This window comes from Colletes latitarsis, chromosome 5 (assembly GCF_051014445.1).
Source record: "Colletes latitarsis isolate SP2378_abdomen chromosome 5, iyColLati1, whole genome shotgun sequence".
NCBI classification, from domain to species: domain Eukaryota; kingdom Metazoa; phylum Arthropoda; class Insecta; order Hymenoptera; family Colletidae; genus Colletes; species Colletes latitarsis.
Genome location: NC_135138.1, coordinates 37,966,178 through 37,985,077, shown reverse-complemented (window position 1 = coordinate 37,985,077; position 18,900 = coordinate 37,966,178). Strand labels below are relative to the sequence as shown.

At 44.2% G+C, this 18,900-nt stretch overlaps 1 protein-coding gene across 2 annotated transcripts; it reads left to right on the top strand.

Annotated features, from left to right (window-relative positions):
* The first annotated feature begins 88 nt into the window (after positions 1 to 88).
* On the top strand, positions 89 to 18,525 carry LOC143341888 (longitudinals lacking protein-like). 2 transcript variants are annotated; one of them, XM_076765268.1, is made up of 3 exons: positions 89 to 10,126; positions 10,463 to 18,314; positions 18,416 to 18,525. In XM_076765268.1, the coding sequence occupies exon 2, from the start codon at positions 10,531 to 10,533 to the stop codon at positions 10,906 to 10,908; it is 378 nt and encodes a 125-aa protein (XP_076621383.1). In that variant the 5' UTR covers positions 89 to 10,126; positions 10,463 to 10,530; the 3' UTR covers positions 10,909 to 18,314; positions 18,416 to 18,525. The 2 variants fall into 2 exon arrangements, with proteins under 2 accessions (XP_076621383.1, XP_076621382.1); XM_076765267.1 differs by having other exon boundaries at positions 89 to 18,314.
* The last annotated feature ends 375 nt before the right edge of the window (positions 18,526 to 18,900 follow it).

Below are 18,900 nucleotides of genomic sequence, written 5' to 3'. Positions count from 1 at the left end.
AAGAGAAACGCGTAAGCGAGATTAGAACACGGAGAGAGAGAGAGAGAGAGAGAGAGGAGGGGAGGGGGAAAGGGGGAGATGAAGAAGATATCGAGAAGGGCGAACAACGACGTTGACGATCGAAACCGATCCGGGGTAAGACGCGAAGACGACGCGGCTAGGTGGAACAGAACAACTGCCAATCCTCCTTACTCGATTTTGGATTCTATTTTTTTAACGTTTTTTAAGGTTTATTATTATTAATATTATTATTATTATTATTATTAAGTAACTATTAATTATTATTATTATTATTTTTATTATTTGCGTAACGAGATGTACCGCGTATGAACGAGGGAACGCGTCGATCTCCCGCTCGGGGCGATGTCTTCGTAATCAAACGCGTTCGCTCGAGTTCATGGACGCTTCGCGAAGCGAATCGCGTCTTTTCGTTCCTTTTTTTTTCACGACGATCGTGTGTATGGAGCCCGTTTGCGAAACAGCGTCCACGGCGCTCGGTTCCGCTCTGGAGATTCTGGGTAGAAGCGGTCACGGACGAAACGATTTAAAATACGATGTTGGATCCAACGCTTGCAATCGCAGAGCGGAGATACGAAACATTTTATTCGAGTCGATATCACCGAAGGAACAAATATTCACCAAGATTACAGGAACCTTGTCACAGAAAAATTCGAATCTACTTAAAATTTTGACGTTCAGATTCCTCGATACCTCAGCTCTGCTACGATCGTAGGATAATTCGTCGCGTCCGTGGCTAGTACTGGGCCGGTCTACGTTTAATCGTGATGGCGGCCGAGCGTCGGGACGCTGTGGAACACGGTCGCCGCGCGGATGGTCGTGCAACAAACATTTCCAATGTGTTCGATGAATCCTAGAGAAGCTAGCCAAGCGATTTGAAAGCAGCGCATAAGAGGCCCGAACCCAATACGTATCCCTGGATAGAGTCGTTTTTTTAAAAACGCGGCCCGCCCCGAGTCGGATTAAGACCGTCCGGTAAACCGGAGCTCTTCCATAGCAACCATTCTGGTCACACTGGTTCCATATTTTTAAACGGGCCTAGCCGTGCGCGTGTGGCTCACTGGGGACACCAAAATCGCGAGAGGAAAGCAATTGTCATATTCCAGAGAACACTGCTCTATCGTAGCCCGGGGCGTTCCTCGGATCCGGTCCCCGTGCTTCCCGTCGCTGAACATACACGTACACACACGCGCATACACGAGTACACCGAATTCGTTTCCGATTCGCAAAGTCGAACACCCCCCTCCCCCCTCCCCCCGGAAACTCTGTCTCATCTCCCTTTGTTTTTTTTTTGTTTTTTTTTTCAGCCTTTATCGAGAAAGGCAGCCATTTATTATATTCCTTGTCGCTGCGTGATCAGCAGCGAACCAGAGAGGGTACAGTATTAAACACACCCGATTCGGTCGTTCACTCTCTGATCGAATCGCGCGTCTTTTGCTTCTCGCTAATGCTTCCTTCCACTCGCGAAACGACTAAGTAACACGCGCGCGTAACAGTCAGTTATACGTACATATTTATACATGTACATACATATATACGTACACGAATACACATACTTTAAATACTGCGGGGTATTCCTATAGCATTGTGATCGTCAGACTGCCAGATACACGAACCTAGTAGATTCCTATATGATGCATTTAAGTATATATATTTATATTATATGATACGTACGATTAATGCTTTTTAATTAAGCGCCCTCGAGTTAAGAACCCTCGCGTTTTCTTTATACGGTACTTTCCTCACTGCCGATGATCCTACGAAGCACGACGACCGGTCTCCGGGGGGAAAACGTTCGCGGCCTAGCATCCTGTGCCGAGCGCGGGTCGCGTCGCCACTTTTTCTTTTTTTTTTTTTTGCCGTGCACACGTATTTCCCAAAACAAAATAGTCTTCTATACAAAGCTCTTCCACTTTGGGGAAACTGCCGCGCGCAGTCTTTCGATCGCAACAAATTTTTCTACTCACATCGCTCATATCGAATCTCCGTTTTTTTCTTTCCGTTTTCAAACAAAAGAAGTACACCGACGAACAAAGAGACGCCCGTGCTCGGCAAAGTACCTGGCATCAGGTCCCGTATTCCTACGCCAAATACGCGCGCCACGGCTGCCCGACTTTCCATACTGTAGACAATATTTATGAGACAAGCTAAACTAAACTAAACTAAACTACTCGTAACTCATATTATACAGTGTAAGTGTGCGCAACGTCTGACGCAAGAAGAAGAAAAAAAACGAACAGCGGCGTAGATTTAATTTACATTCGCGCGTGCATCGAGCGTCTCCTCGATCGGCCTACCTCGCGAATCTCTCGATCCCCGGGCGAAACGATCGAGATCGTTCCCCCATGAACGATTCCCGACGCTTCGTTAAAAATAGTCTCGACGTCGCGACGCCGGTCGCGAATACCTCGGCGATGGGACGTGGCCTCGCCAAAGAGAACAAAGTATTACGATCGACGCGAGAGAAACGCTTTCGAGCGAAGCAGGCCAGGATCGATGTCTCCTCCGTACGAGTGCAATAATAACCCACACACCCACACACACACCTGTTTTACACTTTGCTCCCACGAGCCGTTCTTTTCTTTCGAATACCGTTTTCACGTTCGTCGCGAGGCGCCCCCTTTATTTTTGCAGGCCGATCGAGGATCCGTTCGTCGACGCGCGTCTCGTGTGTCGTGTTAACGAGCGAACGAATGTGGCTACTGTTCGCGGTGTGGGTGTAAACGAGAGCGCAAGATCTCGTAGTATTTGATACTACGAGGATGATAGCAAGATGGACACGCTATCGGTAACGATATCGACTCGAGAGTAGGCAAGAGAGACGGCACGAAGAAGACAGTTGGGCGATAGCGTTTACGATAAAAATACGTTTATGGATCGACTTGATACATAGTTACTGAATAATATTATTTGATAAATACTACTGCCTCACGAGGCCTTGATGCGTGGCGGCGGTCCGTAACGAACTTTGGGGGGGGGGGGGCGGTTGAGAATTGGTTTTCGAAACGTTCGCGATTAGAGTCGGGATACACGCAGGGGGTGATTTACGGACGCCGACGAACCGACCGACCGCCGCCATCGACGGAGATTATTAGATTATTAGGTACGTAAGAAGTACTATTAGGTAGGTCGTAGGTTTTAATGACTCCTTTTTTTCCCTTGTAATGTAAGTGGAACAGAAAAAGAAACGAAGCGTCTTGTTGGTCGGCCAAGCCGGACGGATATTAAAAGAGACGTTTGGAGCGAAATTTCGGAAAGCTGTCTATAGAAACGAATACGACGAGAGAAAGAGGGTGGAGCGAAAGACAGGGGGCACGTGCGTGTCCGCGTTAAAAAAAAAGGAAATTTATCGAGATTCCATGGTGGGAAAGGACCGTGTCGTGATAGACAAAAGTGATATAATAACAGTCGTGATAAAACGTTAGGCCGTTCGGCGAGGGTTAACAGAGGCGGGGAGGGGATAGGGGATGAAGGATGAAACTCATTTAAGCATTTTTCCGATGGAGGCTCGCTCGTCAGATCCCGACGATTCTCTCGCGAACATTGTCCCGGAATCGAGTCCGCCGAGAGGCACTTAGGGGAATTGAAACCTTTGCAGTTTTCGTGTCTCTTTCTCTGATTTGTTTGATCGGTTTGCATCGGCCGTTGCTCGTATCGCTGTGCCAAGTTCTAACGATCGGTTCCTCTTTGCGAGCCTCGTCCTTTCATCGACGATCGAGGAACCGGCGGCCAGGCTCGATCGCTAAAAGTCACGCGATCCGTTCGCTTCCGGCGTCCGCGGCGCGAACCGTATTTTATAGCAAGAGATAATATAGAGAGCAATATTTTTTTCCAACGGATCGAAAAAAATTATTTTTCACACGTTGACCGACGGCTGGACGCCGTTCTTCGATCGCCGCGGAGAGGATCTCTAATGATCGCGGTGCAGGATCGTCAATATATATGTATATGTATATTTCTGCTCGCGGATTCAGTTTTATCGAACCGAGAGTTTGCACGTATCGCGGTCGATCGATCTTACGTTTGTTTGTTTTTTTTTTTAAATTTTTTTGTTACCATTCTTTTACTGTTTTTCTTTTCCGGTGACTCGTTTCCTTTACGATCGGTAGTTTCAGGACACGTATCGACGGCTTGCACGCTCTCGCTTTACTCTTTTTCGAAAATCGATCAACGACGACGACGACGGCGAATAGAATTCGATAGAAAACGCTGGTGGACGAGCGTGAGACGTATGTAAATTCGTTCTTAATACATGTGCCTTCGAAAAACGTTCGAGAAAGAACACAAGGAACACGATCCTTACCGATTATGTCGGATTGATTCGCGCGGCGATACATAATTTCGTGGCTGGAATTTGCGGGAATCGAAGGGAAAGTAAACTATAGCGCGTGGGCGTAAATGTCGCGTGCACCGCAAGAATTTCCGCTCGCCGTCAGTTTCAAAATCTCTTTCTTTTTATTCGAAAAAAGTACACGTACATATATAAATATATATATACACACGTATGTATAAGATCGCGTGCCGGCGAAGGGAGGGAAAACAAATGAGTAAAATTTTTGAGATAGGCGAGCAAAAATATTGCATGTATACATATACATATATATATACATACATATATATATATTTATTCATATATATATATGCATGTATATATGTACATATAGAGATATATACATATATTATATACACACGCGAGTACACAAGGAATCACCGTAATGAGGGTAGCTTTTTTACGGGTTCGTTTACGTACTAATTGTTACGGCTTTTAATCAGGTCTAACTCGAGTCTTGCGCGTTATGATTGGGCTTATTAATCATTTTCTTATATTTTTCTTTTCGTTTTTCTAATTAGGTTTTTATTACGTTTACGATTTATGGGCCGTCGCGACGAGTCTGCGACGCGTCGCGGCGAGCGAACGTTGGAATTCCACGAATTTTCTTTATATTGGGTGTCGGTTTGGGATTGGGAACACTCTAACCGAAAGCAAACGAAAAAAAAAAAAGGACAAACCGTTGCAAAAAATCGATGCATTCGAAATATTCGGGGCAGCTCGAGGGGCGGCGAGGCGAAACGCGACGACGACAATTTCAATCCTGTTATTTTTTTTTGTTCCGTTTTACTTTGCTCTTTTTTCCACGCACGAACATTACGTTTTTTACCTTTCGGGGAAGAGAAACTGCTGCTCGATCGCGATAGAATCGTGCGGGGGAGCATCGACTCGATTTGTCGCGGCTGTTGGAATTGAAAAATATTTTTATACGGTCGATTAAACGCGAATCGGTATTTTCCAAGCATTTTAGAGAACAGTTTTTTGCCAATTTTTGTTTCACGTTTTCACCATTTTTCCTTTTGGCACGGCGTGTCCAGGGCAGAGTAATCGATATTATTGGATCGTCGTGTCATCGTCTGGACAGTTTGTCGTTCGACTCGTGCAGGGAACCTCGTCCGTAATTACGTAGCTCGCGAACGATTAGAGAATGCGCGCATAGTGTGATATTTAGACGCTAAATTTAAAATGTTAAGGGTCCCACGAGAAACTTCACGTGCTCGCGTTGAACGTTTTTTTTTTTTTTTTATTAAAATTTAATGAGATTTCGGTACGATCGATACCGCGAAATTTATAAATGATTTTGTTTGCCGAGAGAGAGAGAATTCTATTTATTAGGCCATTGTTTGCGGCTTCGATGCAGAGATATCTTTTTTAATTAAACGTATATCTATATAGGAGAGGATTATTCGAAATGTATGTTATTAACAAAACGAGAAAAAAAAAACCGAAAAAAGGGGAAAAGTGAAAAAATATTATGTTGCTTCGCAGTTTAGATCGAAATTTATTGCGATATTATATATCGTTCTTTTTTTTTAATATTATTCGTTAAGGGTGTTAAGATTTAGGCTCGTGTGGTTTCTCAGATGGCCGATTTTTCTTTGTTTCGCGGCACCTATCGAGAAGTGGTCTATGGAAATGAACGTTTCTGGCACGCCTAGATCGGGAAGGATACACGTATTGTAGCGTAGGATATTTAGAGCAATTTGCGGACAGCGCGACAGACATGCCATCCAAGAATTTAGAAAGTACAGTGCTTTATTTTTTGTATGACATAGTATATTTCCACGATCGTGTTGGAAAAATTTCGGAAAGGGAAGATTTTCTCGCAGATATAGGCGGACTTTCCGCGTGCTGGGCCGTGAAAATGAAAGAAAAATAAAGCGTTGGTGAAAATTCGCGCTCTTAGGTACGTCAGAACCTCGATGCTTGCAGGAAAACCGATTTTTTTTGGCTAATGAAAAAACTTCAGCGTATGGGGTACAGTAATCTTCGGATAACTGAAACGAAATTTTCCCTAGTACGATTTATATTATCCATGGATTGGTGAAGTTCCTCCAAAATTGATAATCTTAAAAAGATGATAATTCTTCTTCTGAAAATCTGGTCGATGCATCGATTATTTTGTTACGAAAATACTAAACATATTGCATCGAACAAAACGTCATGCAGTTATCGAGGTTCTACCGTAATCGTAGAAACAGGGAGGGTCTAACACTTTGCCTTTTCTCAACTTTCGTTTCCACTTGATCGAATCTGTCCGTCGAAATTCGATGTGCTATGACATTTTAGGCGAATCTATTGCGTTTGTTAATGCTCGACTTGTACGAATGCGATGAAGAACAGTCGACGTAGAACAGTCGACTGAAGGGAAAAGAAAGAGGAACACTTTTCAACAGAGAAAGCGAGAAAACGGTTAGGGAACGAAGATCAAGGAGAGGCGTTCGAAGTATTCAATGTCCCATTGGCGAACCGTGTCAGAAAACATCGCACGATGGATGTTTAGCTATTAAGGATATAGAAAAGAAATTATACGAAAGAAAAAATACTTATAGACAGGCAACGTCGAAAACTTGCATCGACTCGAAACACGAGTTGGAAAATTATCTTTAAATTTAAGATTTACTCGCATCGCAATGATGATTCGTACTTTTATCGTTAATCGCCCGGTGTTTTCTGAGTCCAATGGGACGCGTCGATCGACACTCGCGGCGAAAAGAACTATGGCCCGTACTATCGGAGGGAAACCAAGAAGAGAGCATATGATATTCTTATTATTTTTTTTTTTTATATAGAAACGTCGTACTATATACCGTACTATAATCGTCGTACTATGAACGAAATTTCTAAACGCGCGAGAGAAGCCGCAGTCAGGCACTGCGATACGTTTATCGAAATTCGTTGACGTTGTTGAAAACACTTATCGTTCGCGAAAACGTTCCATTTCCAAACATTTTTCCGCGAATGCGAGGCACAGATGATTTCTTGTTGGACCACGTTCTCGCGACAAAGGCGACCATCGATGAGAGAGGGGGAAACATAAATTCCGATTCGAAATTACGGTAGTTTAAAAGGGAATCGAAGAAAGGCGTGGGTACGAGAAAAAGTCGCGAATCAATCGTGAAACCGAGCAACGACAAAACCCGTGGACAGTTTTCTTAGCTCTTCGCGGCGAACATTGGGGAATAAACGTCTAAAAGTAAAAAAAAAAGAAAAAAAAGAAGGGGAGGAAGTAGCTTTTGAACCGAGAGAGCCTTGTGTTAAGTGCCTTCAAGTACGACTTAGATTTTAGGATAGATGAAAAGAAAAAAGAAATAACAAGAGGCGCTGGGCGCATCCAGCTGTGAACGAATTTTTACGGTATTATTGGCCGAGTGTCATACACAGGAAAGACAAACCTCCGCGAGCGTTTCCGGCGAGCGTTCTTCCCGTCGTATTCCAGAATTCAAAAACGCAAACGAGAAAGAAAGAGAAAAAAAGAAAACGATGAAAATTTGAAACGAACGAATTAAAAAACGACACGGAAAGAGAATCTTTTTCAACGATGGCGGGTGGACGCGTCCGCCGGAAACGCATCGCGCGAAACCATACCGCTTTATACGTGACACTCGGCGAACATCTTGAGACCAGTGATATTTTTTTAGAAATTATTTATTTACGCCGAAAGAAGCAGAATTTAATCTCGATCACTCGCCTTTATACTGCCAATATATCCGCTAAGACGTACTCATCTTCGTTGTCGATCCATAATTACATACGTAGTGACACCACCATATCCCTTACGCGTTACATTTGTTCCTTATATATTTTTTTTTTTTGTCCTTTTTTTCCCCTCGACTCCTGACAACCGCAATGTGATTCCCGCGCGTATAATTTTACTTCAGTTTCTATTTATTCCCGCGCGTCATTTATCCTTGTACTTTTGTATTTTTCCTCTTCTTCTTCGTTTTGTTTTTTTTTTTTTCTACCAACCGGGTATGGCGGTACTCGCGGTACTCCTTTACATTTCTTTCGTTCGTTCGTCTCTATTGATTAAACAGTACAATTATCTGTAATAAATAATAGTGAATTTACCGCGCCGCGAGGCCGCGTGTGTCGCGCCGCGTCTCTTGGCGCGCGAAAACGATCGGACGAGTGGCCGATCTTACAAGATCGTCGCGCGTCTGGGGACGCGCCGTAGATCATCGGGAGCGAGATTGCCCTTCGAGATCCTTGCTGGACGCTTCCGGTGACACGCGCGATTCGAACCTTCCCAAGGCACAAACGTCCATCGAGCTGAGCCCGTGTATACGCGGGACCAGCGACTAAAAGTATTAGTGCCGACAACCGAAAATTCACCACGCTCGAAGGGAGAATCTCGCGGCCGAGCTTTAAGTACGATATTCTTACAATTAGTACAAGCACAGTACTCGACTGTACAGAGAGACAGGCAGAGAGTGAGAGTGAGTGAGTGAAAAATCAAGAACGAGTGGGAGAGAGAGAAAGTTTAAGAGTGCCAGAGAGAATACAGGAGCGCGACGAGAAGGGGAAAACTGGGGAGGGAAGGAGAGGAGATAAAAAAAAGAGACAGTGTTGCGTGCGTGAGTGTGTGCGTGAACGAGATGAGAGCAAGAGAATGTGTGTGAGCGCGTGAGCGAACGATAGAGAACAGAGAGCACGTAAAAATAACGCGACTACAACTTCCGCTCAGCGCCTCGAACGCAAAACATAACTTGTAATCGTAATTTCTTTGTCGCCATGTATTTGCCAACGAACGATGATTTATTATTACTTTTTTTTTCTCTCCATTTTATATTAATATTATTTAGAGAGCAATAATTATTAACGATGATACGCTACGATGGTAACGATATTCTTTCTAGATAATTTTTTTTGCTTGTTCTCTTGCGACGAATTCGCATGCATGTAAACCCACGTATATACAGAACCACGTATGTAGCACACGAACAATCGAGCGTGCCGTTCGTGCAACGACGGCCGCGTCGCGCATCCTATTGCTCGCAGCGGCAAGACGGGGATTAAAATGAATAAAACAAAAAAAAAAAAATATGAAAAAAAAAACAGAAAAAAATACACAAGACGACGAATAATAGTGACGCGTCGCCGTTTATTGGCTTCGTTGTATCGCGCGTGAAAAGTCGCTTGTTTGTGAAATTCGTGGAACGATCGGCCGGTGGGACGAGCGCGGATACGACGCCTCCTTGCCTTCGAGTCACTCGCTAGCGCGATTTTCCGCTCGAGTCTATCGACTGGTCGGTCGTTCGCTTTCTATTTTCTACCACTGTGCTTCCTTTTCATTTTCTTTGTACACGTATCGTTTCGACTTTTCGAACATTCCAAAATGCTTGTTTCCCTCCTTTTTTGTCAATTTGTAGAGAGCCTTGTATTCGATTTAGAGCAAAATAAAGTCTAGAAAGGCAAGTAATCCGTGTCTCCTGTTCTTCTTGGGTCGCACCCAGAGTATCCCGTCGGATTTCCAGCGTACCCACGAGACATCCAAAAAGAGGACCAGCCCCTGGCACGGAAGAAGCATCGATCCGGTACGGGAAACCATTCTTCTTCCGCATACTGACCGATTTTATTTTCCACAGGTGTTCCGGCCGGTGGATCGTCGAAGGCAACCACGAAGAGGATCTCGACGGTGGAATTCTCGGGTATCGTCGACATCGTGACGGGAATTTGATCACTAATCGACGGTGTGTGTTGAGTTCTAGGTCCTCAAGCTCCCCGGAGAAGGTAATCGACCGTCGTTGCAGCGGAAACGCAAGAAGAGAACGCTAGGTACATACGAAAGAAACTTCGTCGAACGCGTTCACCCGAAAACGCGCCATTACCGATCCGCGTTCTGAGGATCTCCTCGGCGATAGAGCAGCCTGCGAGGGGATCCTCCGCGAGTAGAATCACCAAATAACGTAATCGTCCCACTGCCCCGTTGATCCTCCTCCCCTTTTGACATGCTCGTTGTTGCTAAGCTTGAGAACATGAATGTTTTTCTTTTTATCGCATGGCCCGCGCCGTTGTAAAGAGCAGTCGTGTAACCAACGAACCGCCTAGAGTATCAAGAGTGAGCGCAGCAACTAATCGACTCGTCGAAACCTCTGTTTCGATTGTTCGCAGGTTTCTTCGCGAGCCTCGGATGGAACTCGGACGGCACGAGGCGCGTCTCGCGGGCGTCCGCGAACGAGATGGTGCCGGCGCCGTTGACGCCCCAGCGTCGCGCCAGACTCCATTGTCCCTCGCGTCATGCCGCCAGAAGCAGCAGCAGCGGCAGCAACAACAACAATAACAACAACAGCAACAACAACAATAACCGGCCGATAGGCAGTATCTCCGCGTCCGGGCTCGATCGTCGACACAACTGCTCCCGCTGCGGCAAGAGCTACAAGAACGCGTACATCCTCAAGAGACACTTGCTTTACGAGTGCGGGAAGGCGCCCTCCTTCAACTGTCCCCATTGCGCGTTCAGCTCCAAGTACGAGAGGAACCTCAAGGCGCACATTAACCACCGCCACGTGGTCGCGCAACCCTCCCAGTCAGGCACCGCCGTGAACCAGAGGGCCTGAAGGAGAGCTCTGTCGAGCCCCGGGCGAAAGAGACGCACCACCGCCCGGAAGAACCGGGAATCGGAGAAACGGACGCTTCGTTAGGTCGCGGATACTTTAGGGATCTACAGAACCATGCAACCCGGTGCACGTTACGGCCAGAACTTGAATATTTCAATCCACCGATGATTTGATTGTTCGCAGTTCATATTTGCAACGCTAGAGTACTTGCAAAATATTTGGATACGCCTTTGTTCGATCGGGCCCATGTTCTCCGTGTACTGTGCAGAGATGAGAAAATAATCAGCGGGTCTGATTGGTTGTGGTACTGTGCTTACGCGAGAAGAAGGCTGTGTTGATATTCCCACTCTAGTCTTCATAATCTACTCTCCATAAACCCTGAAAGATGAGTTTAAGGGAAGTAGATTATACTATAAATGATCAGACCCGCAAATTTTTCATTCCTGAACAGTACACAAGTCAGCCGTGATGCAGCCGGTTAAATCGGTTAAATTTTTGTTTCTTTTGTCCGAGTTCGCGAGAATTTAGCGTCTCGGATACCATTGCACGCGTCTTGCAGCAATAAGTGTAATTATTCGAACGGCGCACGATGCGTGTTCCTGACTGATGCGATTCGAAACAGCCCGCATACATGTGACAATACATTTCCGTCATGCAACTCGAGTAAATTCGCTTTGCTTTAGCCTCGCGTCGAAAGCGCGCCAACCGGAAGTGAACGACAAGAGAGGTTGCTCCGGTTACCGATGCATTATCGAGCCTAACGCGTTCGAGAAGCAAGCGATTCGTCGTCGCCGTGGCACGAAGCCGTTGTTGGAACCCATGTAACCATGTATAAAGGGGGATATATAATGTAAAATGTATTGTTGAATATTTTAGGAGGCTCGAAGAGAGCGCCGGAAAAGCCTTCAAAGATCCCACGCGAAAATACCAAGGTGACGTTGTGCATATTCTACTCGCCAAAGTTGAAGAGACGCAAAAAACAGTCCAGAGTTTATTTCTCTGTTTTACAGAATTTTCAGTGTTTGATATCAGAACCCAATAATTTCCAAACTGTTAAATCATCCAGTATTCAGCAGAATCTCCGTTGTTTTGGACCAACGACGCGTTCGACACCTTTGATTCACCGTTTGTCCGAGCGTCGCGAGCAACGAGCTTTTCCGGGGCTTCCTCGAGCGTTTGGCAGATTACTAAATTGCCCAATTATTTTTGTACTAATTATAAAGGAAGCAGGAGTTTCCCTGCGAACTATCACGGATATGGAAATTTCGCGACGGTGAATTCCGTAGTCCGTTGATCGGATCGATCGAAGACCGGTCGAAGATCGATGGCTGTGGCCGCTGGACAGCATGAACGATTTGACAGCCACGGCGATCGATCAGCCGCGGATATCCTGCGACGATCGAGAGAAGGAAATCTCGATTCTTATCGTTAGTCGGGAGAGTCGAAGTTCTCGGTGCAACGAAAAATCTCCGACAATAGCGAATAGTGTGTCCCGGTCCTAGCTCTCTAGTTTAACCTAGCTTAAATAACGTTCAGAAAATCTAGTCAGGCAAACGTTAGTCCTTGTTCGTAGATGACGATTTCTCTTGCGTGGCATCGACGGGACCGATCGAACGCAAGATCGTACGGACGTGGTTGCCTTTTTACTGTTTCAGCGCGATTTAACGAACAGGCTCTCGTCGTCGTTCACGCAGGAGCGACGTTAGATTATTTTTGTCGGAGATTATACGTAGTTTGCGAACCGACCAAGTGGCCGAACGAATCAGGGAATCGAAACTGTACAGATAATTATGAGAAGGAGAAGATTCCTCGGCGATTCGTTCGACGACCAAGCTCCGGGTTCGTTGTGTCTGAATTAGAGTCGACTAGTTTAGAGAAAGGTCTAAACAGGCCGCTACCTACCATAGAATATCCCAAATAGAGAGTATATTTAAATCAAAAAAATAAAAAAAAAATATATATTATACATTATACATAGACATATACATATTGGATAGTAAGTTTACAGTGATGATGTAAATTGTAATTGTAAATCGTGTACGTTGCGATTGAAACAGAAACATGTCTTTCCACGTGGCTTGGCTGGCACACGGGATCCCATCCAATTCGAATTTTTATCGCGCGGGGATCTCTGTGATAACGTTAGTAATCGATATCGATAAACGAACCGTTGATGATCGAGATCGCGACGCCGGTCTCGAAACGCAGAGGAAACATTATTTTGAGAACGAACAACGACTTTATGATTATTTCCGTCACTATCGGGGACAATACGAAATATTTCGAATACGATCCTCGCGATTATTTCGCGCGATACCACGAGCTTCCTTCGAGACCCAACGAATTCGAGACTAATTCCTCGATCAAGGACCAAAGACTCGACAAAGAATTATACCGTGACAGGATTCTAGTCAAATCGAAGCCCGATGACGATCCGTGCGCCGGCCAAGCACGCAAATCAGCGAAGAGGCGTATCGATAATACTATAGAGGCGTTGAATCTCGTATTTATCCTCGTAGGATTAGAGAATTTTACCAAACTTTCCAATTTCACTATCTCTTCCTCTCTTTTCGCGGTCTCAGCTATATCCTCGGACGCGTCACGTGTCCATTTCGAAATACTCTAGCGAGCTTTTTGAGCGTCTCGCTTAACTCTTACCTTTTAAGCGTCTTCTATCTTAAATCTTTGAGAATTGTTCGATCGAACCTAAGCTAGATCTAGAAATGTTGGACGATCGACCGCTTCTTTCTTCGGTCATCGTCAACGGTATCTCTCGACTGTTCTCTCGCTCGATTTTACCCGTCTTTCGTGTCAGAAGATCACGATCGTCTCGACGATGAGTTTTAAACGACCCAAGGTGTCTCGAGGTTTCGAGAAGCAAAGCGTCGACGAGACCATCGCGACGAAACTGTGAACCTCTCAGCTTCTACGCGCTTTCACGAACATGTCGTGTTCGAGAGCTGCTCGTGACGAACACGGCCAGCCTCTTTCGTTTTAGTTTTTCTTCGCGAGCTTCTTTGTGCCAAAGAATTCGAAGCGGTTTTTTAAAAAGACGACTCCCGCGCGTCGTTCGAGTCGACTACCATGTGCCTAAAATGTGATCAGAATGCTACTGTTATCAGTGTGAACTGAATGTTATTGTTATCGATGTCGTGTTTTCATATACGTTTTCGTACAGAACTGCGAAACCCTTCCGAATCGTAACAGAAGTATTCCTGTGTTGTCGAACCAGCAAAATTATTTTTAGAGATGCAAACTTTAGCGACCGATCGTTGCCGAACGGTGGCCAACGTTGTTTTAACGATCCGGCGAAAACGATTTGGAGCTGAATCGTTGTTTTTACCAAGCGCTACGGGAACAGAACGTGTCTTCCAACGATGAGCAGAATGGAAAACGAAGGATAATCGTTAACGGTGAGCCAAGAGGAGCTAAATCATCAGTCGCGAGCTTGTGAGAAAGGTCCCGATTTTCTCACGCGGACGAATAAAAAGTGTAACGTAAACGGAAGCGCAAAGACTGATAAAAAAAAATCGTAAGAAGTGAGAGGTATACATTTATTAAAAGTGAAATTAGCTGTAAACGCGAGTCAGAAATTGTTGCTGATTTCCGTTTGAAACCGTAGGATATGGTGTAAACAAAAAAAAAAAAAAAAAAATGAGATCGAAGGAAACGATTAATATCGTGCCAGTGGTAAAGGTTTCTCCGAATTTATTCGACAGGATGATCGCATTTATTCAATTTCCACTATCGGTTCTTCTCATGTACAATAGCCTATTGACGCATATTAAAAATACTAAAACTTTAGGCGCGTGCAGTTCTGAAACTAATAGTGTTTTATTAATTATTAAGCCACTGTTAGAGGCGGCAAACCTTCCTCTTTAAAATGGCTTTTGGTTTTTGTCGATCCGACTTTCCGTTCTCGAGATATCGTAATGTATGTAAAGAGGTATTTTTTTAATTCCCGCTATCTCGCTGTCCCTGGCGTACGAAAGCCTATAAACGCGTATTAAAAATACTAAAACTTTAAGCGCGTGTAGTTTCGAAACTACTAGTGTTTTATTAATTATTGAACCACTGTTAGAAGCGGCAAAGCCTCCCCTTTAAAATGGCTTTTCGTTTTTGTCGATCGGACTTTCCGTTTTCGAGATATCGCAATTTATGTAAAAGGTAATTTTTCTTGATTCGACTATCGCTGTCTTCGTCTGACGCGTCGCGCCGGACCTCCTTGTCGCACGTTGACCCACTGACCGAGCGAATGAATGACGTCACGTTTACTACTTACTACGGTCACGTGCGGCCAACGGCCTTGACAAGGCCGTAGTAAACAAACTCTTCGAACCCTTCTATCTCCGGAACTAGCCACCGCATCGACGCGAAACTAAAATCGCTATATCTCCGGAACTAATTGAGCTATCGACTCGTACAAACGCTCATTTTAAAGGGCATTTCATCCTCTATCATATGATCATATCACCTACTATAATTTCTCTTGTCTTCCATGTTTATTTTTACATTTACTTTGACGCTACATACCCAAAGTAGTTTCAGCAATTCCTACTGATCGTACAATTAGCGTACGATAAAACTGGATCATAAATTGTTTATTTAATTGAAAATTAAACCAGTACTAGCCAGTACTTTTTCTTAAATAATTGTTTTCTCTAAAACTAACTAAGGTATCGACTTGTTTATTCGCGGCGATCGTTCCGTTAAATAAATCAGGCGGAAACCCTTTCTGGCACGTTTCCGTTGATTTTGCAACCTTTGTGCCAATATAAATCAGGCTAGCTATGCAATATTCGAGTCGTCGTTCGCGTCAGCGGACGGCTGATACACCAAATGCCTATAGAATTATTTTCAAGCCACGTTATACGTAAGCCAAGCGATTCGCTATGTACGCGTGTATAAATAACTGAGAATATACATATTATACATATATAGGGGGCATACATATAGGCGCGAAACAAAAGATTGTATCTATACACGCGCGCACACGCGAGAACGTACGACATCCAAGTGTGGGAGTATACTGCGACGAGATTCGCGGTTTGAAGAGTTCTTCGCGCGGAAATAAATCGAAAACGTTCAATTAATATTTTTCTTTTTCGATTGCCTCGTATGAAAAAATTTGATTCCACGATTTCGATTCATTTTTTGCACGAGGATTGCATCGCGGTCGCGCTCTGTATTTGTATGTAAATAAGAATTACGATTGTACAACGCGCTATACGACGTAGAAACAAGGGAAGCGAGAGACGGAGAACAAGAAAGCTGAAAATTGCGAAGCCCCATGGAAAGGAATACCTCTTGCTTTTAAGGAGGTCGATGATAATAATTAGCACGTAAGCGTTTGACTCTTTTTCCTCTCCCAAGCGCGGAGAGTTTTCAGAAATACGGGCAAACGATAGCGACAAGTAGAGGAGGTCGAAATATTACGGCGAGAGAGAAGAAAAACTATAATTGCATAATATTATTGTTCGTTCGAGTAACGCGCGCGAAATATACACAGCGAGCGAGAATCGCGCGTTACACACACGAGCATTACATGTACGATATATTCTTTATGGTTTACGAATTTTTCGTTTCTTTTCTGCGAATTTAAAATTACAATTACCATTGTGAGTGTATCACTGATAACCATTGTGTTAGCGAGGATACTCGGCAAATAATAAAGAATTGAATTTAATTATTCAAGCAACGGTCTGTTGTCTCTTTGGTTCTTCGTTCACCGAGTTTCCGTATGTTGCGATATACGCGAGAATATACAGGGTGTTTCCACAATTCAAAGGAAACATCCTGTTCCTTTTAGATTAAGATTCGTAGTTTATTTAAATTCACGACTACCGTGTGCATGATACTAACACGTTTTCCGTTTTTTTTCTTTTTCAGATGTTTTGTACTGCTACTGCGGGCGCCGTTTCAAGTACAAGTTCTCGTTGCTGTGCCACCAGCGGGACGAGTGCGGCGAGAAATTCCAGTGCCACTATTGCAGTTACACGACTAACAGATTGTGTAACTGGACGAACCATATCCACTCGTGCGCGCACTACATGGAACAACAATCGATGAAACCACACCTGCCAGAGTAAAACGATTCTATCGAGCTGCACATTGAGAAAAAATTGAATATTGTAGACCCTACTTCTCAAATAGCAGCTCTAATCAGACGACGTTCAATTTTTCGTGAAATTCATACAAATAATTACTATTATGTTAATGTTACGCAACGTTAGATATTTGCCTAATAACTGTTACTCCAATATAATATAAACGTATAATAATCACAATATAAAATCACTATCTGAAACGAAAGTGTAAATATGAGAAATGATTGTTCCTTATCGTAAAACACAATCGTATGATAGTATAATCGTTGACGCGAGGCTATATTTAGTTTAATTTTGAATAGTGACTAGTAGAAATATCGTTGTTCGAGTGTCTCCGTTACTATAGAATTCGAAAACTAGAACGAACTGTTTTATTATTTTTTGTACCGTGATTATCATTGCTCAACGAATTGTAAACAGCGATCGAAATACGGTCGTTGCAGTCGTTATTATCGTCGATCAATTTGCGCACAATGCATTCTTTTTTGTTCTTCCATTGTCTGTCCGTTCACGATATGTAATTACTACTTTTGTCGCACAACAATAAATAAGCTTCTCTCGAAAGACTCCATCGATTCTGAGAAAACCCGATTAGAGTTCTCCGGTCGATGTTCATTCACCGTGACTGTAACTTGTAACTGGTCTGAGAAAAAAAGAACCTTGTAAATATGCAATGCTCGTTAAAGAAGAAAGAAGATACAGCGCGTTAAAGCGAAACCGCGCGAAGCAGACGTCGTACGACGCCTCCGCGAGCGAAAAGTCTTTAACGAAGTCAACTGATTTTTGATTTCAGATGACATGGGTCTGTTCCACGCGAAAGACGCGAGGTTCGCGTTGGAGGGCTACGATCTGTCGTCCTCGCTTTCCATAACCGTGAAGAAGCACATATGCACGTGCGGCAAGATCTACAGCCAGAAGAGCTCCCTGGACCGACACCTGCGTTACGAGTGCGGAAAGATGCCCAACGTGCCCTGTCCGCAGTGCGGAAAAATGTTCAAGCACAAGCACCACGTGACCCAGCATCTGAAAAGCTGTCGTCTCAGAGATCCGCGGAGCACGGACTTCTCAAACTGTTAACGTTTATAGGGGATCTTGCTCTAGAATCCTTTACTTCGGACATTTTGTATCGTGCAAGGTTCTCGAATCTCCTCTGTCCACCGTGAAAGCGTGGAGTGTACATTATTTTTGTAATATATATCGACTGGAAGCGTCAACGTTTTTTTCAATCCTTCGACGAAATAAAAATCCGCAAGCACCCGAGGCAGAACAGTGTTTCGCGACAGTATACATCTTTCTCACGTATGAGTGTAAAAAAAAAAGTATACGTATGCTCGTCGTTGGCGAGTTTGATACTGTTCCGATCGACTCTTCAACTGTTTTCTGCTTGGACGATTTTGCAGATGCAAGGGCGCAAGGATCTGGCCATCGTCGACAACCGTCGGGATCGCGACAGGAAATCGCGGAGGACAGACTGCTCCCTGACAGAAGATTCTTCTGCGAGAGTTGCGGGAAATCGTACAAGTGGAAGGAGTCTTTGTTCAAGCACAAGCGCGTCGAATGCGGAAAATTGCCGCAGTTCTCGTGCGAAGTGTGCGGTTATCGATTCATGCACAAGCATCACCTGCTTAAGCACATGACTTCTATCCATCAATTGGCTCCTATGAACGGAACCGTGATGCTAGCCTTTCAATGAAATCGACTCGAGGTGCTCATCGATCTAACTATTTTTTCTACGATAATCGTAAAATGTGCAAGTCGTAGAATAAATCGTTAGGTCTGTGGACCTTGCCTCGACGAGGACTCCATTGGTTACCAAAAACACGCTGTAATTTTACCGAATAAAATGTCACGATCAGTTTTTCTTTTCCGAAAGTTTTCATAAATC